This window comes from Salvia splendens, chromosome 4 (assembly GCF_004379255.2).
Source record: "Salvia splendens isolate huo1 chromosome 4, SspV2, whole genome shotgun sequence".
Lineage (NCBI taxonomy): Eukaryota > Viridiplantae > Streptophyta > Magnoliopsida > Lamiales > Lamiaceae > Salvia > Salvia splendens.
The window spans coordinates 6,322,811-6,346,289 of NC_056035.1; the positions used below are offsets into that span (position 1 = coordinate 6,322,811).

Consider the following 23,479-nt stretch of genomic DNA (forward strand, 5'->3'; position numbering starts at 1 on the left):
TTTTCAGAAGATTTGCAGAAAGTGGAAAAGCTACAGCAAGAATATTTGATAACTTGGAGAGTAAAAAGGGATGATTGATTGTGAATTGAGAAAACGGGAGAGCAAAAGATAGTTTCCTAAGGTGGAGAGGAAGATCATGTTTCCTGATGAAGCTGGTGGGAAGCTATGTCATGTCAGATTTTTTAATGGCAGCACCGCCTCTCCAGCTTCTGATGTTGTGGAACAATTAGGCCATCTAATGCTTTCTGGTATACTCCGCATATGCTCGGTTTGAGAGAGAGATTCGGTGATTGCGTACGCCTGAGTATGGCCTGTTGCGGTCGTCCATTGCGTGAATCGCGGTTTTCTCGCGGATCGTCGGAGAATCGCACGCAGTGGATGTGTTTTACGAGTTTTAAGAGAGAAAGTTGGTGCTAAGTGCTAACTATGTTGATACTGATCTGTAAGCAAAGATTTGGGTGAAGAAGAAAATTAAAGGAATATTTTTGTAAATCTTATGCTACTAAATATTCATTTCTGACAGAGACAAGTTTCATTCCTATGTATTGCAAAAAAAAAATAATTGCTTCACTCTTGTTTACAAAATATTTTACATCACTCTTGTTTACAAAACACATCACTCTTATTCTGATTTTACTCCACTCTTGTTCACAAAACACATCACTCTTATTCTGATTTTACTTCACTCTTGTTCACAAAACACTTCACTCTTACTGTGATTTTACTTCACTCTTGTTCACAAAACACATCACTCTTATTCTGATTTTACTTCACTCTTGTTCACAAAACACATCACTCTTATTCTGATTTTACTTCACTCTTGTTCACAAAACACATCACTCTTACTGTGATTTTACTTCACTCTTGTTCACAAAACACATCACTCTTACTGTGATTTTACTTCACTCTTGTTCACAAAACACATCACTCTTATTCTGATTTTACTTCACTCTTGTTCACAAAACACATCACTCTTATTCTGATTTTACTTCACTCTTGTTCACAAAACACATCACTCTTATTCTGATTTTACTTCACTCTTGTTCACAAAACACTTCACTCTTACTGTGATTTTACTTCACTCTTGTTCACAAAACACATCACTCTTATTCTGATTTTACTTCACTCTTGTTCACAAAACACATCACTCTTACTGTGATTTTACTTCACTCTTGTTCACAAAACACATCACTCTTACTGTGATTTTACTTCACTCTTGTTTACAAAACACATCACTCTTATTCTGATTTTACTCCACTCTTGTTCACAAAACACATCACTCTTATTCTGATTTTACTTCACTCTTGTTCACAAAACACATCACTCTTATTATGATTTTACTTCACTCTTGTTCACAAAACACTTCACTCTTACTGTGATTTTACTTCACTCTTGTTCACAAAACACATCACTCGTATTCTGATTTTACTTCACTCTTGTTCACAAAACACATCATTCTTACTCTGATTTTACTTCACTCTTGTTTACAAAACACACCACTTTTATTCTGATTTTACTTCACTCTTGTTTACAAAACACATCACTCTTACTCCGATTTTACTTCACTCTTGTTTACAAAATACATCACTCTTATTCTGATTTTACTTCACTCTTGTTTACAAAACACATCACTCTTATTATGATTTTACTTCACTCTTATTCACAAAACACATCACTCTTATTATGATTTTACTTCACTCTTGTTCACAAAACACGTCACTCTTATTATGATTTTTTACTTTACTGTTATTTACAAAACACATCACTCTTTGAATGATTTTACTTCACTCTTGTTTGCAAAACACATCGTTATTGTACTTCACTCTTGTTTGCAAAACACATCACTCTTAGCATGATTTTACTTCACTCTTATTTACAAAACACATCATTCTTAGCATGATAATGCTTCACTCTTGTTTACAAAACACATCACTATTTTACTTCACTCTTGTTTACAAAACACATCACTCTTAGCATGATTTTACTTCACTCTTCACTCTTAGCATGATTATTTTTGGGACAATTCAACATTGATATTATAATTAGATCAGAGCAAGAAGAAACAGAAAGGGGCTACATCTGAAATGCATAGCTAAAATCTCACAAAATTCAAATACTACACTACATCCCATCATAAAAATTGCAACGATAGCTTATCACCTAATGTTAATTCCCTAATTAAAGGAAATCAAAACTAAGAAAAACAGAAGATAAATTGGGAAATGCAGGCTAAATCATATCATAGATCTGTGTGTTCCAGCTCGGGGTCAGATGCCACGATCATGTGCGACAAGATGTTGTAGAGCGGCCCGCCCTTGGCCATCGCCTTCTTCTTCTCCTTGATCACCGCGATGAGCTCCTTCCGGAGCGCCGCCGCCGCCTTGTTGACGTGGCGGTGTTGTTGGCCGCTGGAAGAGTGATGATTGGAGACACCGATGCAGATTCCTTCGTCGGGGAAAGAGTCACTTGAATCGCGAAAATATTGATAATTTCCAATCGAAATCCTCTTCAATCGGACGAATCGGCGGTAGGAGAGCTGAGAACTATTTTGCAGAAGAAGGAATAGGAGGAGAAGAGAAGAAAGCGGTTTCTTTTTCAAATGCCAATGATGTAATCTAATTTTGGATGTGCAATGACCATTATACCCCCGCCTTATTATTGTGGAGTAAATTTGTGATTGAGGGAACTAATATCTCATTAAATTTAAAAATTAATACTAGCCCTTGATTTTTTTGATCTTGTGGCTAATATTTGTTCTCTAGTTATATGGTTAAGAGGTGTTTGCCATAGATCATGACCCTATATATATATATATATATACATATATATATATAGAGGGTAGTGATCAAGGTATAACTAATCTTAAGTGTATAACTAGAGAACAAATCTCAGCCACACATCTTAATGAAATAAATATTAATTATTTTAATAATGTAAAATAGGCCAAGGGTATTTTTGGAAATTAAATTATCAAATTTAAATGAATTACGCAGATTCCTTTCATTCTCATTATGAAAACGGCATTCTCCCCCGGCGACTCGCTGTTCTTCACCGATGAAGGCGGCGACGATGTAGGCTCCGCCGCCGAACTCATCATCCGCCTCCACCCTACCAACACCACGCTCAAACCTTCAACCTGTGCAGCAGGCGCAAGGCTCCCCGGCGCATTCGCCACGTTACAGCGGCAGTTAGCAATTGCAATTCATCCATATTTCGTCAATTATTTGATCGCATCTGCAAGATCTGATCTCAATAAGAAAGAACTATGGTGGATTCATGCGATTTATGCTATTCAAATTAAGATTACTATGAAATTGATCATTTGCACTGTTCATAGAATCGAACATTTTGATCGATTATAGTTTGTGATAGCACCTCGTTAATGGCGATTCTAGTTTGTGATACATGGCTATAATTTCATTGGATGATTATTGTAAATTGTAAGTATGAACTATTTTGGTATTGTTTGATCTACGCAGCTGAAAATTGTATGTTGTGATTGGAATACGAGTAGGAATTTGTGTGCGTGTGAATTGTATGATTTGCAAGATTCGCAGTTTGTTAAGCACTTGTGAATTGCATATTTGCAAGATTATGAAGATGAAACTAAAAAAAATTGCACAAATTAAGAGGAATCGGGCAAAAAGTAGCTTAATTATTCAGCAAAGGCAAATGGATTTCGATACCTTCCAATTCATAACCCTGAAATACATCACTCTTAGCATGATTTTACTTCACTCTTGTTTACAAAACGCATCACTCCTAGCATTATTTTACTTCACTCTTGTTTACAAAACACATCACTCTTATTCTGATTTTACTTCACTCTTGTTCACAAAACACATCACTCTTATTCTGATTTTACTTCACTCTTGTTCACAAAACACTTCACTCTTGTTCAGAAAACACTTCACTCTTGTTCACAAAACACATCACTCTTATTCTGATTTTACTTCACTCTTGTTCACAAAACACATCACTCTTATTCTGATTTTACTTCACTCTTGTTCACAAAACACATCACTCTTATTCTGATTTTACTTCACTCTTGTTCACAAAACACATCACTCTTATTCTGATTTTACTTCACTCTTGTTCACAAAACACATCACTCTTATTCTGATTTTACTTCACTCTTGTTCACAAAACACTTCACTCTTGTTCAGAAAACACTTCACTCTTGTTCACAAAACACATCACTCTTATTCTGATTTTACTTCACTCTTGTTCACAAAACACATCACTCTTATTCTGATTTTACTTCACTCTTGTTCACAAAACACTTCACTCTTGTTCAGAAAACACTTCACTCTTGTTCACAAAACACATCACTCTTATTCTGATTTTACTTCACTCTTGTTCACAAAACACATCACTCTTATTCTGATTTTACTTCACTCTTGTTCACAAAACACTTCACTCTTGTTCAGAAAGCACTTCACTCTTGTTTACAAAACACATCACTCATATTCTGATTTTACTTAACTCTTGTTTACAAAACACATCACTCTTATTCCGATTTTACTTCACTCTTGTTTACAAAACAAATCACTCTTTTACTTCACTCTTGTTTACAAAACACATCACTCTTATTGTTAATTTACTTCACTCTTGTTTACAAAACACGTCACTCTTATTGTGATTTTACTTCACTCTTGTTTACAAAACACATCACTCTTATTCTGATTTTACTTCACTCTTGTTTACAAATTACATCACTCTTATTCTTATTTTACTTCACTCTTGTTTACAAAACACAAAGAACAACACATAAATATGAAGTGATCTAATTCCAAACTCAAGCACCATCAAGATTCAAGAAATCAAATTCTCATAATAGTAGTGATAAAAAATATATGCCAGTGCAGCAAACACAAAATTGAAGCAAATTAAGTGCATTATTTAGCAACAATTATCCAAAACTGAAACTCTAATCAACAAAAATCAATGATTTCTGTGAGCATGGAAGTAGAATATGACAGCAGCAGCAGTGGCAATGGCTGTGACCATCCACCTCCTTCCACCGCCGATCTCCCTAATCACCATCTCCTTCTCATCAAAGCACATCTGCATTTCCTACTCTGCCAAATCTTCCGATTCTACTTTCTCCACAATCCTTTCCAAAACCTGGATTCGCTCATCTCTAGCATCCAATTCCACCATCAGCGACGCCTTTTTCCTCCAATTCAGCGTCTGATTCCTGCAGAACGTGACGACGACGATGCCAACATCGACGAGAAGGTTGAATCGCGCGAATTTTGCAGAAGAGAGAAGAAAAGGTTGAATCGCACAATGAGGTTGAATCTCCTGCCGCCGCTGCGACAACGGCAGGTACAAGGCGGTGATGAGGATGGAGAAGAGAAGAAGAGGAGATGAATTCTAATTTGCCGACGTATCCTATTTTTGGATATGCAATGACCATTATACCCCTGCCTTGTTATTGTAGAGTAAATTTGTGATTGAGGGAACTAATTTCTCCTTAAATTCAAAAATTAATACTAGCCCTTGATTTTTTTGATCTTGTGGCTATTATTTGTTCTCTAGTTATATGGTTAAGAGGTGTTTGCCATAGATCATGACCCTATATATATATATATAGGGTTTCTTCTCTTTTACAACCATTTTGTGTCTAACTGTGCCCAGAATACACATTATGACAGAATGTAAATTTTAATGATATATACATCAATTTCAATTAATAAAAGTGTATAAGATAGGGAAAACAAATGATCACGTATAGCCTAAATAATGAGTGAGGCTGAGGTGTTTCTTATATACTTAATTCTCATTTAGTAATACTAGAACTAGCCTATTAAAATAGACGTTAAATAAGATAATTAAGGTGATGTATTAAAAAGGGATGACTGAACTCATTTTATATTTACTACTCCCTATATTTGTTAATATTAATAACATTAATTTATTCTTTCAAATTAAATAGTACTAGTAGTAGTAGTAATTGGTTTAAATAACCAAGAAAGCCAAGCCTTGGAGACAACCCAACTGTATTTTATTTATAATAATAATAATAATAATAATAATAATAATAATAATAATAATAATAATAATAATAATAATAATACTATAATTCTTTATGTCCATATTGCCATTTTGGGATATATCATTAAATGTTACCCTTCATTTTTAGTTCTACTACTTTTGATAAATAAGTATCATGTTCCAATTCTACTCATATTTTATTATAAATTCAATATAGTATATAAATGTATGGCTCATATTTCGATCAATTTTTTATACTCATTTTCATTTACATTTCTTAAAACTTATGCGGAGTCAAATTGAATATTTTAGTCTCGTGCAAAGAGAGCATTATTTTTGGGATGTGAATCCGATCATTACCAAACGAGCATTGGAAAAGCTATATTCAATCAGCACTAGCAATAAGAGCATCCGCAATTGGGCGGACGATAGGCCGCCCGATGCCTCGGACGATACCCGATGCATCGTCCGCGCCCTATAGATCGTCCGCGGATCCGCGGACGATGCAACACGTTTTTATTTTATTTTTTTTATTTTGAAAATTTTATTTATATAAATACCCCCTATCTCAACTTCATTTGTAACATTTCCATTCACTTTTCCACACTCAAATTACACTATAAAATGGATTCCGGTGAATACCCAAGTCCGAATAGTCCGATGTTTTGGGGTGGTGCACGTTGGCCGGGTACAGACCCTGACGAATATCGGTCGTTCGACTCCAACACGCAGTACGATCCCAAATTCAGTACGGATTCGTACGGTCTGTCTGATATGGTGCCGTCTCCGACTCGCCCCGCCGCCCCTTCCCGCCGCGCCGCCGCCCCTGCTAGAAAAAAGCGGAACCGACACCTGGCATACAAGGTGCCACCTCCGAAAATGAATGAAGAGTACGCCCCCGGGAGGACAAACTACCAATCGGATGAAACCCTCGTCTTGGCGAGGTGTTGGGTGGATATTTCGGAGGACCCGGTATTAGCGAACAACCAAAAGCAGGTTGCGTTTGGGAGCGCATCGTCGAGCGCTACAATGAGGCGAAGCCGCTGAGCGCGTACAAGCGCCATAGGGAGCAGCTCTGCAAGCACTAAGATCAGGTGAAGAAGCAAGTCAACATGTTCTCGGCGGAGTATGAGAGGTGCTCGAGGGAGCAGGGAAGCGGCGAGAGCTTGAGCGATGTGAGCGATAGAGCGTTGTTGTCATACCAGTCAATGTACGGTGACTTCAAGCATTTCAACATCTGGACGCTCTTGAAGGACAAGCAGAAGTTACAGTGCCGGATTCTGCCATCGGTTGCGCCAAAGAGGACGAGGACCACTGAAGCCGGTGCTTACACAAGCATCGAAAGCGGCGCATATCCGGTGGACCTCAACTGGACGATGTACGAGGAGGAGGAGAGTTCCGGCACATCGGTGTCTTCCCGACGTCCCATTGGTGTCAAGACTGCGAAGAACAAGGGGAAGGCGAAGACGACATCCTCCTCGCAAGCCGCGGCCGCGGCCGCCCCCCATCGCCGATCCCGACCCCGACCCCGACTGCACTTGCCTACGCAGAGTTGGCAGCGGCCGCCAACCGGAGGACGTTGTTGGACACGCACAACGTCCTCATGCAATGTCAGGACCCGGTCAAAGCCGAATACGTCCAGGGGATGATCAATGAGCTGCGCCGCAAGTTGGGACTTTTGTAGAGTCGTCAACTTTTTTTTCATTTCTAACGCGTGTAAAACTTTTTTTTAATCAATGTAGGATTTGTCGTTTTTAATTAATCGTGGTATTTTTTATTATTTTGCATTGACATATTTGAAAACATTTAAATTAATTAATAAAACAATAGTGAAACATATAGGGCGGCCTTTAGGGCGGCTTATAGGGCACCCCACTGCAGATGGAAGGATAAAATGCTGACGTGGCGGTGCATAGGGCGGGCTTTAGGGCGTCTCTTAGGGCGCCCCAATGCTAATGCTATAATGCTGAACAATCCCTACTGTATCGAAAAATGATGAACACGATCTTATTTCGCACCGTCGCATAAATACGAAATTGGCATTTGGGTCCTCCTACCATTCAATGTCAGTATTTCTATCAAAAAGCTTTGAATATGTTTTCGGAATATTGATTTTTTTTTAATTAAGAATCATGTTGGAGTTAGAGCAGCCGTATACGGACGATTGGAAAGGGTTGCATTTGATTCGACATTGATGTGATTAAGCTCTAGATTCTTTTGACCATTCAAGAGACAACGATGTCATACTTTCATTTGTTAGCAACAAATTTATTTACACAATTATGCTTTGTCTTAATCTTTTACTATGTGTTTAGAAAGAGAGAAAGAGATGATGGCATGGCGACAAGTGACATGATATATACCATTATTGTAAGGTAACCAAACATTTAAAATTAACAAAAAACAAATGTAGATTAATTTCTCTCTTTAAGATTTACACAAAGCCTGAATACAATCGATAAGATATCTGTAATACAAATAAGTATGTATGCACCCAAAGGTTTAAAATCAAGTCGAAACTTTTCCTGGAAGTAGTGATAAGGCAAAAACAGGCCGTCGTTCAAAATCATCCTACTCCAATTGCCACCATATCTTAGCTTTTTCATCATGAGTCTACAGGCCATGGGGGAAATTGCTTATTTGACCATCCTCCAAAACATCTTTGTCTTTGGCCTTGTAGTTTATTCTTACCCTCATGACCAGGGATTTCTGAAAGTGAAACCATACTCTTATGAAATGCAGATAAGCAGATTACTCACAAAACTACTCTTGCATCTTTTCATTTACTAACCCTATTGACTGACATTGGAATGATTTTCTATTTTAAGATAGAAGGGTAGTACGTACCATTGCTCAATACATAATTCTGAACAATATATATACACATACATGTGTAACATTATAGTATGCAATATTAATTTTAATAATATGCAACCGGTAAATAATGCGAGTGGATATGGATTATCTTACCTTGCCATGCTGGCTGTTTGAAACTTTTAGCTTCTGCGTGATTGATCCTTTACCACTTGCTGGAAGCGTACTGCCACTAGCTGGTTCCAAGTGCAATTGAAGAAACTGTACATTGGATTCACAAAACGATATGAGGATAGATGCGATAACCACCAAGGATAAAATTATTAAGAGCACGATTCTGCAAGCCAACACTACAAAATAACTGAGGCAGTGTGCAAAAGGCTTAGCAATAAGAGCTATCACCACAAATAACAGAAAAGGAAGATGATTGACTTAGAAACCAGCATATGACAAATACAAAGTAACAAAACAGTAATCCTCCAGCTTGTACAATGACAAGAAAGGATCACTTTGAGCAGAATAATCTCTTAGTACTTCCAGCACAGGAAAACAGATGCATATAAAGTCAATTGCATGCTTAAAATACCTTTGGCACAGCAGCCTGGAATACGAAATTAGAGTAGATATCAGGAGACTTGTTCACAAATTGAGCCTCAATTGTTGTGGTCTGAGGATTTCCAGGCTCTTTCGAAAAGTTGAAAGTTACTTTTAACGAGCCGCTCTCAAATGCAACAACTGATGGATAGGATGGGCCACTTGTTTCTGCAACTATAGCTAGGTCATCAAAGTACTAGAAATGAAATAATACAAACACAAGGGAACTTGACTGATGAAAAGGACATACCAGGAACAGACGAGCTGGTTCCAAATCCATCTAACAAATCCATCATTGAAGAACTTGATACAGCTGAAGAAGAGTGTGCTGAAGATGTAGAAAGGGATGCAAAATTGTCTAGCAGACCCTCAGACCTTTTGTTATCTTGTTCAGATGATAACATATCAAGCATGGAAGAACTACTTTGTGCTGTAGGAGCTCCAACGGATAAAAGGTCTAGCAACGCATCTGTTCCATTCTTTGGGGCCTTATTATTAGTTCCTGAAACTGAAGACATGCAGATGTTAGTGACAGAGGAAAAAGAAACCAAAAACTAATTTAGAACAATTTTATTCTCTTTATTGAAATAAGGATAAGGGGTAAAAGTGTTTTGCCATCCCAACTATGAGTGTTTTTACACTTTACCATCTTCCCCTGGATAACCGTCCAAACTTTATCCATAACTTGAAGATTATCCAACATTCGACAGAAATTCATCTTGTCATGTTTCAGTTGTCGAAATATGGAATCTAAAATACAGATGATATATATAGAAGAAGAAATAGAAAATTAACGAAGGGGTATATAATGGTGCCACCACAGTGTATTTAACTTTTTATGGTTTTGGTAACTAGTGGTCATAAAAGACTAAAACTAGTAGGAACTTGATTGAAGAAAATCTATGGTTTAAATGGTAAATTTTTATGATTAAAGTTGAGATGGTAAAGTGCAGAGATTAGTATATTTGGGATCATAAAGTGTTTTCACCTGAGAGTAACTTAACAGTAAACTCTATGCAACAAGACAGTCCAAGATACTTGTACTACAACCTATGGATCTCATAATTCCTAAACCCTTGCAAGTGCTCAAGAGAAGAAAAGGCGGATCAATGCCAGTGCATGCATATTGAATAAGTCTTGGCATCATATAAAAACTTCAAAGATGACACATAGACATTGCCAAATATTCAATCTAAAAAAATCAGATATACAAATAAGAAAATTAACCTGGGGAAGCTGGAGACAGATCAACACCAAGAAGATCATGAAGAAAATCTCCACCAGAAGAGCTTGGTGTTTGAACGTCATCAGAGCTAAGATCAAGTAAATCAACAAGAGGAGCTGAAGTGGGTTTAGCAACACCATTTGACATTTTCGGTTGAGTTCCTAATGAAGTTGAAACCACAGCTGGTACAGAACCAGCCCTCCTCCCACTATAAGTTGCCTCATCAAGCACCGGCATCCTTTCCACCAATGCAGATCTGGACCACACAGCATGATCTTAGAAGTTAAGATATTGAACAAAGAAGCAAAGAAAAGAAAGCATAAATTTTCTAATCAAGGTTGAAAGCCTGGATCTGTACCTAATTTTCCCATGCTTTCCTATAATAGAGTTGAATTCAATGGCTCTTTGTTGCAACTCAAGCACAAGGCTTCCCTTCTGATGAAGGACAATGTCATTTATCCTCCTGCAATAGATTACAAAATGATTCCTAGCTTCATAATGGTAACTGATCATATAATTAAGATTAATAAACAGTAACTAGAAACAGGCAACCCAGGGATAATATGCAGGGAACCAATGCCAACATACTTTGCACAGGAAGGATATCGACTTGATAGCTTTAACAATGCGACTAAACATATTGCTTGTGTTGTGAGATCTGAAGTATGGCACTTAATTGCAGTTTCTACAAGATCCACAGCTTCAGCCTCAGTTACCTGTTCCAAGTTCCATTGATAGAAAAGTCAAGGAATTTAAAGATGGCAATTTTTTTAAGAAAATTCTAAGAAGCATCAACTCACAGTTATGGGATCCTCGACATCAAGCATGCCAGCATTACCCACCAGCATTTCCCCATATTCACCAATGCACCACACGGCAACTCGAACAAGTGTTTCCTGATGAAGAAATAGAAAAATAGGCATGACTGCTCAGACAAGACAATTTAACCAAATTTCAGAAGGAACCTACACCTCTGCAGCATGCCTACCTGTTCACTTGATTTTTGAACAGCCTTGTATAGAGCTCTAACTGTATATCCATGTAGGTTAGGAGCATTAGTAATAACGACAATAAGTGCATGCCAAACTTCATCCTTTACATAGTTTCCAGCCTGAAACACTATCACAAAAATCAATTCACTTCATTATGACAATAAATAAAGATAATTTAATTAGGCTCGGTTCTGTTTATAGGAATTTGATTGTAGAAAATATGAATGAGTATGGATAAACGATAATCCAATAGCATATCTAGCTTTTGCAAAAATACATACAAGCAACGGGATGAGCATGACAGCAACTCTTTTTCAGAAATTGAAAAGCACAAAATTCTGATAACAAATCAGGAGATATATACAATTCAGAGTCAAACTAGGAGATAAATTGGATAAACGAAAATCCAATAGCATATCTTGCTTTTGCAAAAATACATACAAGCAACAGGATGAACATGACGGCAACTTTTTTCAAAAATTGAAACGCACACAATTCTGATAACAAATCAGGAGATATATATACAGTCAAACCAGGGGTTCGTTAAGTTACTCCCTCCGTCCCAGAAAAGTATGAACATTTGGTTCGGCACGGGTTCTAATGATTTATTGGTAAAGTAAGAGAGAGATAAAGGGTAGTGTAGGTGTTAGTGGAGAGTGGGCTCCACATTATTAGTAGTGTAGTGTAATCGTATAAGTTGTACTCCCTCCGTCCCAACTAAGTTGAGTCATATTCATTTTTGGGACGTCCCAACAAAGTTAAGTCATTTCCTTTTTTGACAAAAAACAAAACATCTAATCACTCTTGCTTTACTCCATCACTTAATTTACTCTCCGTGTCCAAAAGAAGTGACCCAACTTAGTTGGGACGGATGCGGTATATAAAATGGTGTGTAGGGGTAATGTGTTGTTTAACTATTCCAAAAGTAGAAAGTTCATGCTTTTCAGGGATGGACTAATAAAGAAATAGTTTATGCTTTTCAGAGACGGAGGGAGTATTTTAATGTGAATCAAAAGATTTCTTTGAAATACTTTGATGAGGACAATAGCAGCACAAGTACTTGGCATTCTCAAACCACAGACATATAAGCTTTAAGCATCCTACCGTTTATATTGAACATTCTCTATACCAAGAAGAAAATAGCCTGCTTCTCGAGCTTAAATACATGAATATTTATTCATCAATCATCAAGAAAAACCTCTAAAGTCGAAATAATAGAAGTGCACAGAAATTCCACAAAGTATTTAAGACCAAGGCGTACCTCTGAAAGAACCTTCACCATCTGATCAATATACCACAATTTTTCAGGGGAAAACCTGGAGTAACAAAAACAGACGATTAAGGATATGAACAAATGCAATAAACTGGAAAATATATCATATTCCACATCCAATAAAGCTATTTATATTGTTAAACAAAAATTGCAATCATGCATTCTTTCACTGTTTTAAGTGACGAGAAACAGAACGGTTATGGAAGTTCAGAGCATAAAATTGTGATAAAGTGAGCAAAACTGCAGATGAAAGGATAATGAAGAGATAAAACAATGTTTTAACATGAAAAGTACATTCCTGTAGTTGTAAGAATAGTTGCAGGAGCTCACTAGTAGAAGGGAAAATGGAAATAAAGAACTTTTAAATGTCCTGTTGTTAAAGTATTACTTGCACAAACTGTTGGGTCGTGATACCGCCGATCTCACACACGCACGAACGAGGAAATAAAGCACGCAAACGATATAACGTGGTTCGGTGATAATCCACCTACGTCCACGGAGAAGATGACCGGAATCTTATTGACGAACTCTTTACAATTACAACGAACTCACACTCACACTCTACCGCTCACAACTGCTTGCTATCTTGAGATTTAATCTCTCTGAGTGTGTGTATATGGTGTAATTCTGCTCTCTCACTACTGAGCTCTATCGAGCTATTTATACAAGATGCAATCAAGAAATAAAATCCAACTAACTCTATTTCCCAAAGTTAGTTATAACCGCTGCTCGGCTAAAACCGAACTGCCATTCTTGGTTAGCAACCGAACTGCATTTCTCGGCTATCAACCGAACTGCCTTTCTCGGCTATCAACCGAACTGCCTTTCTCGGCTAGCTCAAAGCCGAGCTTTATTTCTTGATCTCTTCTCGGAGCTGCCGAGGCTCCACCACTCGATCACAACCGGACTCAAAGCCGAGCTTCATTTCCGAGCTCAGAAGCCGAGCTCCAGTAGTTTGCATGGACACACTTTCACAAATCTCCACCTTGTCCTTGCAAAACTCCATCAATATCTGGATTCCCTTCTCAATCCTTGTTACAAGCTTCAACACTCCACAATCTCAACCAACTTCAAACAATGTTTGAATTTCGAAGTTGGCAGAGATTTTGTCAACATGTCTGATGCATTTTCTTCGGTAGGAACTTTCACCACATTGATCTTTCCACTTTGAATCTCATCTCTGATGAAGTGTCTCCTCACATCTATATGCTTCGACCTCTCATGGAACATTTGATGTTTTGCTAAACATATAGCCGAGTTGCTGTCACAGTTAATCTTCACTGCTCCCAGCTTCATTCCTAGATCTTGTAGTATCCCTTGCAGCCATTTTCCTTCCTTTGCAGCCTCTGTTAGCGCAATATACTCAGCCTCGGTCGTAGACAATGCAACCACAGACTGTAGATTTGATTTCCAACTCACTGCTGTGCCAAATAACGTGAATATGTAGCCACTTTGGGATTTTCTGTTGTCCAAGTTGGCAGCATAATCCGAATCACAAAATCCCTCAAGAACTTCATCCTTTTCAGACCAGGCTCCACCACCAAACTTCAAACCAATCATTACAGATCCCTTTAGATACTTCAAGATCCATTTCAGCGCGGCCCAGTGCTCTCTGCCCGGGTCAGCCATGTACCTACTGGCCACGCTTATAGCATGAGCAACATCCGGCCTTGTACAAATCATCAAGTACATCACACTGCCCACTATATTCGCATAGGGTATCAGACTCATTTCCCTTCTAGCTTCATCTGTCTTTGGCTCTTGTTCTTTGCTAAGTTTGAAATGGCCTGCCAATGGAGTGGAGACTAACCTTGCATCCTTCACTTGATACTTTTCTATCACCTTCCTGATGTAATCAGCTTGAACCAACCTCAGCTCCCTTTTTCCTCTGTCTCTGATGATATCCATCCCTAGGATCCGCTTTGCCTCCCCAAGGTCTTTCATTTCAAACTTCTGCTTCAGTTCCTTCTTGACAATCTGCAGCTCATTCTTGCTAGATCCAGCCAACAGGATGTCATCTACATACAGCAATAAGTAGGCAACTATCAGATCTCCCTTTCTCTTGATATATACACAGCTATCAAAGTTTGATCTCTCAAAATCCATCAGCTCCATCTGCTCATGGAATTTCTTGTTCCACTGCCTACTACTTTGCTTGAGGCCATATAGGCTCTTTTTCAGCAAGCAAACTTTCTTCTCCTCTCCAGGTTTCTCAAAGCCTTTAGGCTGCATCATGTAGATTGTTTCCTCTAGATCTCCATGTAAAAAGGCTGTCTTCACATCGAGTTGATGCAGCTCCCAGTTAAAATGAGCAGTCATGGCCAACAAGATCCGAATGGAAGTATGTTTCACCACTGGAGAGAACACCTCTGTGTAATCAATTCCCTCCACTTGTGTGAACCCCCCTAGCAACCAGCCTTGCCTTAAAACGTATGCTTTCAACCTCCCCCACCTCTACCTTCTTTTTGAACAACCATTTGCAACTGATCAGTTTGTATCCCTGGATCAATCACCAAAACCCAAGTTCCATTTTTCAATAGGGACTCAATTTCTTCTTCCATGGCCTTGATCCATTTCTGACTTTCCTTGCAACTCATGGCTTCTTCATAGGTCGAGGGCTCTGAAAACATGAGTACTTCTGCTACACATAGAGCAAAGAAGCTCATATCATAATCTGAAAACCTACTAGGCAAGCCTGCATTCCTCCTCGGATTCCTTCTAATTTCCTGACTTGCAGCAGCTTGCTCCATTGGCGGATCATGATCACTCACATCCTGAGCTGGTTGAGGATTAAGTACTCCACCTTCTTCTTGATTTTCTGTAATATCAGCATCCTCATCTGTATCTGTTCCACCAGATCCTTCACCAAACTCAAAGTTCTGCATACTAGAGCTGCTGCCACCATCAGAGGCTCTTCCATTTTTCTTGAATGGCATTTCTTCTTCATTGAATATTACATCTCTGCTCACTATAACATTCTGACCTTCTCCATCCAAGTTCCACAATCTGTATCCCTTCACACCATCTTGGTATCCTAACATTGCACATTTCTTGGCTCTTGGTTCTAATTTATTCTGCCTTATATGTGCATAAGCTGCACATCCAAAAATCTTCAATGCAGAATAATCTCCCAAGCTCCCATACCATCTCTGATCTGGGGTCTCATCAGAGATTGCTGAAGAAGGACACTTATTGATGAGGGCAGCTGCAGTAGAAACGGCCTCTGCCCAAAACTTCTTTGGCATTCCAGAATAAAATAGCATACATCTCACTTTCTCTAGCAATGTCCTATTCATTCTCTCTGCCAACCCGTTTTGTTGGGGGTTTCTTGGCACTGTCCTATGTCTCCTTATTCCCTTCTCCTTACAGAAGCTATCAAATTCAGTAGACAGAAACTCCATGCCATTATCAGTCCTAAGATATTTCAGCACTGACCCTTTCTCATTCTCATATCTAGCATGCCATTCTCTAAACTTCTCAAATGCTTGGGACTTCTCTTTCAGGATATATATCCATACTTTTCTTGAATAATCATCTATGATGGAGATGAAATACTTACCTCCACCTATGGATTCAGTTGGAGATGGCCCCCAAAGGTCACTGTGGGCATACACAAAGGGTGCTGTTGAAGTGTGCTTCCCACCAGTATATGGCAACTTCTTTGCCTTTCCAAGAATGCAAGATTCACACTTACTCAGCTTCTCTGATGTACCTAACTTCATTACACCACGTTTGGCCAGCTGCCTGATGCCCTTTTCACCCACATGTCCCAGCCTAGCATGCCAAATATTAAGATTCTCTGACTGAGCAACATTCACTGCATCAACCACTGTCTCTCCCAGCAAGTAGTACAAGCTATTCTTTCTTTGGGCCTCCATAATGATTCTGGAACCCTTTGTTACTCTGAGAATCCCATTACTGGAATCAAACTTGTACCCCTTTGATTCTAACAATCCAAGAGAGATCAAGTTTCTCTTGATCTGTGGTATAAACCTGACCTCTGTGAGAGTCTTGACACTTCCACCCTTCATTCTGAGCTTGATCTCCCCAATGCCCTTGACATCACACGTCTGATCATTCCCCAGCATCACTGATCCTCTCCATGCTGACAATTCTTGAAACCAGGATTTGTGAGAGCATATATGGAAGGAGCAGCCCGAGTCCATAATCCAGCACTCTTCAATCCTTGCTCCTGAGTGTATATTCAAGGCCTCGTTGGCCTCCACCTCTTGAGCTAGATCAGCAGTCTCCAGGTTGCCAGCCATCTCTTGCCCTTGCTTCCTTCTCCAAGCATTGCAAGATTTCTTTAAATGGCCCGGTTTCTTGCAATAATAGCAGCTCCTGGTCTCCTTCTCTCCCTCAGCCCTCTCCTTCTTTGGTTTCTTTTTCTTGAAGCCTTTCTTGTTCTGACTTTTCTTCAGATACAAACTTTCAGCTACTGGATCATTTTTCCTTGAAGAAGTTGGATGATCAATCCTCTGTGATTCTTTCAATTTTAGGGCAGAATGAATCTCCTCATAGGTAACCTTGGACTCTCTTCCAAGTAGCACCGCATCCTTGAAATGTTCGAAACTTTTAGGAAGGGAATTCAGCAACATCAAGGCTTTGTCCTCATCCTTGATTACCTCATCGATGTTTTCAAGATCATCAATACACTTTCCGAACTCCTCAAGCTGCTCAGCAATGCTTCTTCCATCCGAGAACTTGAAGGCAAGAAGTTTCTGCTTCAAATGCAATCGATTTGCAAGGGACTTGGTCATATATAATGACTCAAGTTTTGTCCACACCCCTGCGGCTGTCTCCTCCTTGGAAACCTCTCTAAGCACCCTATCTGTCAAGTTTAAGATCAGGGTGCTATAGGCCTTGTATTGCATGTCTTGAAGCCTCCCTTTCTCCTTCTCGTCGGCCTCCGGATTCTCTTTAGGATCACTATTTCCCTTCAAGACATCCCATAGGCCTTGCTGCATCAAGATGGCCTTCATCTTCAGCCTCCACAGCCCAAAATCGTTTCTGCCGGTGAACTTCTCCACCTCGAACCTGGCCGTGGACATTTCTCGAACAAACGGTGGGCAATCGCCAAGATCGGCTCAGACAACAGAGCTCCCGGACTTCAACTCGCCCAGAAAACCAATCAAGAAAACGTTTCAACGTTTCCCACAGACGGCGCCACTTGTTGGGTCGTGATACCGCCGATCTCACACACGCACGAACGAGGAAATAAAGCACGCAAACGATATAACGTGGTTCGGTGATAATCCACCTACGTCCACGGAGAAGATGACCGGAATCTTATTGACGAACTCTTTACAATTACAACGAACTCACACTCACACTCTACCGCTCACAACTGCTTGCTATCTTGAGATTTAATCTCTCTGAGTGTGTGTATATGGTGTAATTCTGCTCTCTCACTACTGAGCTCTATCGAGCTATTTATACAAGATGCAATCAAGAAATAAAATCCAACTAACTCTATTTCCCAAAGTTAGTTATAACCGCTGCTCGGCTAAAACCGAACTGCCATTCTTGGTTAGCAACCGAACTGCATTTCTCGGCTATCAACCGAACTGCCTTTCTCGGCTATCAACCGAACTGCCTTTCTCGGCTAGCTCAAAGCCGAGCTTTATTTCTTGATCTCTTCTCGGAGCTGCCGAGGCTCCACCACTCGATCACAACCGGACTCAAAGCCGAGCTTCATTTCCGAGCTCAGAAGCCGAGCTCCAGTAGTTTGCATGGACACACTTTCACACAAACCATGATCTTGTTCCTATACAAAGTGAAACGAATCACCGATGAAAATTTCTTATAGCTCAAAAGTGTGGCTTAAAACCCATCTCCAGTTGAACAAAAACAATTTGCAGCCTTTCAGATTTGTGAGTTTCTAAAGGGACAAACAAATATAGCCACAACACGGGTCAATTATAAATTATTAGCAAGAAAAGAAAATCTTCTTTGTCAACTTCAGAATAACCAACTTACTTCTCCACAATTGAGCATATTTTGGCCGTCAGATCTCCCTTGAATTCCGGGTCACTTACTTCCAGATAGTCAACAAGCTCCTTGGTTAAAGGCTTTGCATTGCTTTCATTTACCAGAAGATAAACAAGCTCCAGGGCCCTTTTACGGATTGAAGCATCTGGATCCTGACAATGAATCAGCTGGCATTATAACTATCCTATATGTTATCCTAGAACAATACAGTTTGAAGGTAGTTGGAGAAACAGGATGAAAGAAATTTAAGAAGCTGAGAAACTTAAATTGATGGGGTTAAAATAGGAACATTTTAAGAAGAAACTTGTGGATTCCAGGGATATAAATAAATAAAATCTATTCACGAAACAGGATTGAAATTTTGGATTGGGAATCTGGTATTCCAGGGAAATATATAACTAATTCACATAACATCTTGTAAATTGGATTGGGAATCTAGGGGAATAGAATATATCATCAAAGTTTTAAGATGGCACACAACTAAATACCCCCGCTGGATTAATCTGATTTCACAAGTCAAGTTTCATGCATTACCAATTTACCATATGCATTACCAAGTAAAGGATAAAGATTTGGAACAGACGAACCAAAGTCAAGATTCAAATGCTAAAATGCATGGTTAATTCTCGGAGATAAACTGTATCATGTCTGAAACAGAAGAATTCAATTGAAAATGTGAAAATTAAAAGGGAAAACGTTGCAGTTAAATTGTGGTCACATGATACCTTTACACATTCTAAAATTGTTGCACGATGCCTCTGTACTGCTTGACTATCTAATGAAATAGCTTTCATCAGCATGTTCAATGCTACGTATCTGGAGGAATGACATTTATTCAATTAGGTAGAAAAAAGATCCAGATAAATTAGAGTACCATCAAGATACATTCAACCAAAATGGGAGTGGAGAACTCCAAATAGAATAATACAGCAACCAATGCCCTTGCTTGCCACACAAAGATTCATCATTAAGAGTAGAAGATATATAAGCCTCAGAGAACAGGTCATCGTTACAACTTCCCTAATGAATTCGAGAATATAAATATGATGCAAGCATGATTGATACATTAGTTCATGGAGCAAAGTTATGCATCAAAATAGCCCTGAAAGGGACTTTTAGTAGAAAAGTCTACAACAAAAAGGCTTGAGATCATCGTTGGATAACATTATTCTTTAAGATTATTGAAGTCAAGGCAAAATATCATCATTCTGCTAGTGTTATATTGAAAGATATAGTTTGCAGTGCCCATTACTGAGTATGTCAAGCACTCTGTAAAACATTTAGCAGCATGTGAGGTTCGGTTCACAATTCAGTATAGATAAGCTGAAAAAAGTATATCACGCAAGCATGATGTTATGTAAGACCAAACCGTACAGCTTTCTTGACTTTTTCGTGGTCCCATGACTTGTTCATAGAAACTTACCTAATATTGTTGTCACGGCTGGACAAAAACCTTCCCAGAATATTGACAGCAAGCACGCGTAATCCACCATTATCTTCAATATTCATGATTGTAGCAACACATTCATAGAGTATGGCATTGCCTGCATTTTTATTTGTCTCAGTCTTTGTAGCCACCTAAAACATAAGGGAAACAAAATACAAACTCTCAGAAATAGGGTACCCGATTTTCCTTTGGAAGTGCTGAATATTGGAAGTTAAGCATCAAGCATCATAATTAAGGCTTTTATGGAGGAATTAGTATAAGCAGTTAACTGTGATCAATAATTTTCTCTTTGTAGCTTAGACCAATGCAGCTAACTTGCCTGGGCAAGGACATCATTCATAGTATCGCTAGCATCAGCATCTCCTTGGCCCAACACATACAAAAGCCTGAGCAATCTAATATGAAGTAAAGGATCTGTGATCCCAGAAATATCATACTCGGGTGCATATGGACTGTTTGCAAGATCCCTTAGAAGTTTGACCACGCCATCTAGGCATTTCTGGAAAATGAAAGAATAAAACAAAGAGAACATTAGAATCTTTTTAAGTTGGGTCTTCATATGTTGGCTCCTTTTGCCTTTCTCCAGGAAGCACTCCCGACTGACACAAAACATACCTTTCTAAAATGTTCATGAGCCTCTGTACTGACTTTACACATATCTGTGCAAAGCTGGGCACCAGTTATTAAAACTCCATGGTGCTTTTCTTTAAGTAAGGCAGCAGCAGCATTTATAAAATTCTCAGCCAGGTCCGGCACTTTCTTGATTATCCTTATTGTGCATAGTGCTGCCTGCTTATGACACAAAAATAAGGTCTACATAGGGAATGAAACATGTCAGACCCCCCATGTTCTGAGTCTTCTGACCAAAATACTGAAAATAGCCACTAAGCAAGTAATATCAGTACAGTGCTTGATGTTTTTTAGCATTATATTCTGATAGGTGAAGACATCACAACAATGGTATAGCATAACTGGATACTAGTGACAGACTCTATAGGTAGATCTCTAGACCCAAACTGTCTTTAAAAGAGAAATCAGGATGCTTACTTTCTTCCTGATGTTAGGATCTCTGAATTGAAGCAATCTTTCGACTTCTGGTGCAAGATCACGAGCCATTTCTGCAGAGCATATATTACCCAAAGCACAAAGAGCAAGTCCAACAATATATTGGTTTGTATGATTTAGATCTCTTTACATAAGTTAAGGCAAAATAAAGAACAAGGGCCAAGGAAACAGATGGACCATATGTAGTGATTTCATTTCCAGACAAAGCCACACAATATTTGTCTTATTTTACTATATGTAGATATGGTTGTGTATGTTGCTTCATCCTACATAGTAAGAACCGTAAGAAGGATACTGTTTTATGGAATTTGTAACGAGCATCAAAACTTCTTGTCTTTCATCAAGGAGCAACATTAGACCAAGATAGCCTATTCTTTTCTCTGGGAATCCTGGAGATGCAATTAATTTTAGACATTCCATTTGACCAAAATGTGTTGGGTAACCAAGCATGTGGATGAACATGAGCTTCGCCAAATTGCGATGCATATAATCTTGGTCATTTTCACTTATAGAAGCTCGAATAGAAGCACATTCTTTTCTAACAACAGCACGTTCCTCTGCAGCAGTTTTGCAAGCACGTATAGCCCGAATCATATCCCTAGCAGAAACATCGAACTTATTTCAGTACAATCTTATCTATATAATCAGCACAATGAAATGCAACTGTATGCATAGCCCCCAGTTCAAGTTGGGTTTTTGAGGTGCTTATGTTAACGTTCCATAATATGATTGCAGTGCAAATGAATGAAAATAGATCAATATATCATAGTACATACTTTAGATTATATATATAGATATATACTGCATAGAGAGAGAGAGAGAGAGAAAGCAGAAAAAAGCAAGTTGAACTTTAGGGCACGTTTGGTAGACTAACTATATTTCGCCTAGGTAGGATAATAATCACGATATGTATCATGACTAGTTAGTTATCTTATTGACGTGTTTGATAGCTTAGTTAAAAGTTCGCTTTATCATGAATCCATGTTTGTTATAGAAGATGAAAAACATGTTACTCCGTATATCTTTTGTGGACAAAAATAACCTCCATATTAACCATTTTGGTTTGGTTAATATGAAGGGCACTCATGGCAATTTCTCCTACTATCTAGATTCAATCCATGAGGCAAGTATTCTAACCCACCATTTTTCATGGTGAAACATAGGCATTTTTGGCGGGTTAGATACATGACACGGGCACTCAAAAAACTAACTTACTTAGCAAACGCATGGCAAACCCATAAAAGCTCGTTGAGTTCTTCCGTAGGGAGATTCTTCATACAACAAAACAACTAACTTTTGCAGCAAACAAGAAGATACTTTTGCGTTTAACAGGAAACATGGAGGATTTCTATTAGGCGCAGGAGCATGATTACCAAAGATGACTAAGGCTATATAATTAGTTTAAATCACAAAATGAGGAGTAATTTAATTGTTCTACCAAGTACCAGAATGCAGGAGTATCTTCAGTTAGCAACATCTAGGTTCTATATTTATCTCTACTAGCCTTATTTGAATGAATTAGCTACACATCATTTTTATCAATCAATTCATCAATGAACTCCTCATTCAACCCACAATTCATCAATGAACTCCTCATATAACCCAAAAGGAAGACAGAAATCCCGCGTCCAATAATTTAAACGAACATCCACAGCAATAGGTCCAATACAATGTTGAAATAAACCTATACCTACGCCCCCAATGCAACATTATCGAACACGCAGCAAAAATAGAACCAAAACAAACAAAGACGAAGCAGACCTATCGCAATTGAGCGCAGTTCCACACTTGATCCATCTAGGGTACGACTAACCTCAGGCGAGTGCCGGAGGAGAAGGGGTTCATGATTGGGTCCGTTTTGAAGCTCCGAGAAAGCTCTACCAGATCCAGCAGTGTCGAATTTCACACACTCTCAACGGCCTAACCGCCGCAGTATAACTCCTACTAGTATACGAGATCACAAAGAAACAGAGCGTTGATGCAGAGATCTGGAGAAGCTGGAATTCAATGATTGGATCTGGAAATCGGAAATGAAGATGCCAGAGTAGCTGCTAAATTCGAAGAAAGATTTGTGTTAA

At 38.8% G+C, this 23,479-nt stretch overlaps 1 protein-coding gene across 5 annotated transcripts; it reads right to left on the reverse strand.

The window, feature by feature from the left end:
- Positions 1 to 8,393: 8,393 nt before the first annotated feature.
- On the reverse strand, positions 8,394 to 23,474 carry LOC121798184 (AP-1 complex subunit gamma-2-like). Of its 5 annotated transcripts, none has more exons than XM_042197059.1 (18): positions 23,215 to 23,474; positions 21,697 to 21,999; positions 21,384 to 21,525; positions 20,952 to 21,128; positions 20,656 to 20,835; positions 20,313 to 20,467; positions 19,615 to 19,705; positions 18,878 to 19,041; positions 12,887 to 12,941; positions 11,622 to 11,744; positions 11,434 to 11,529; positions 11,222 to 11,349; positions 10,992 to 11,096; positions 10,636 to 10,889; positions 9,659 to 9,916; positions 9,401 to 9,576; positions 8,971 to 9,075; positions 8,394 to 8,709 (listed from the first exon to the last, which is right to left on the reverse strand). In XM_042197059.1, the coding sequence occupies exons 1-18, from the start codon at positions 23,244 to 23,246 to the stop codon at positions 8,614 to 8,616; spliced, it is 2,640 nt and encodes an 879-aa protein (XP_042052993.1). In that variant the 5' UTR covers positions 23,247 to 23,474; the 3' UTR covers positions 8,394 to 8,613. The 5 variants fall into 5 exon arrangements, with proteins under 5 accessions (XP_042052993.1, XP_042052991.1, XP_042052995.1 ...); XM_042197057.1 differs by having other exon boundaries at positions 9,401 to 9,582; XM_042197061.1 differs by having other exon boundaries at positions 9,401 to 9,582; positions 23,163 to 23,474.
- Positions 23,475 to 23,479: the final 5 nt, after the last annotated feature.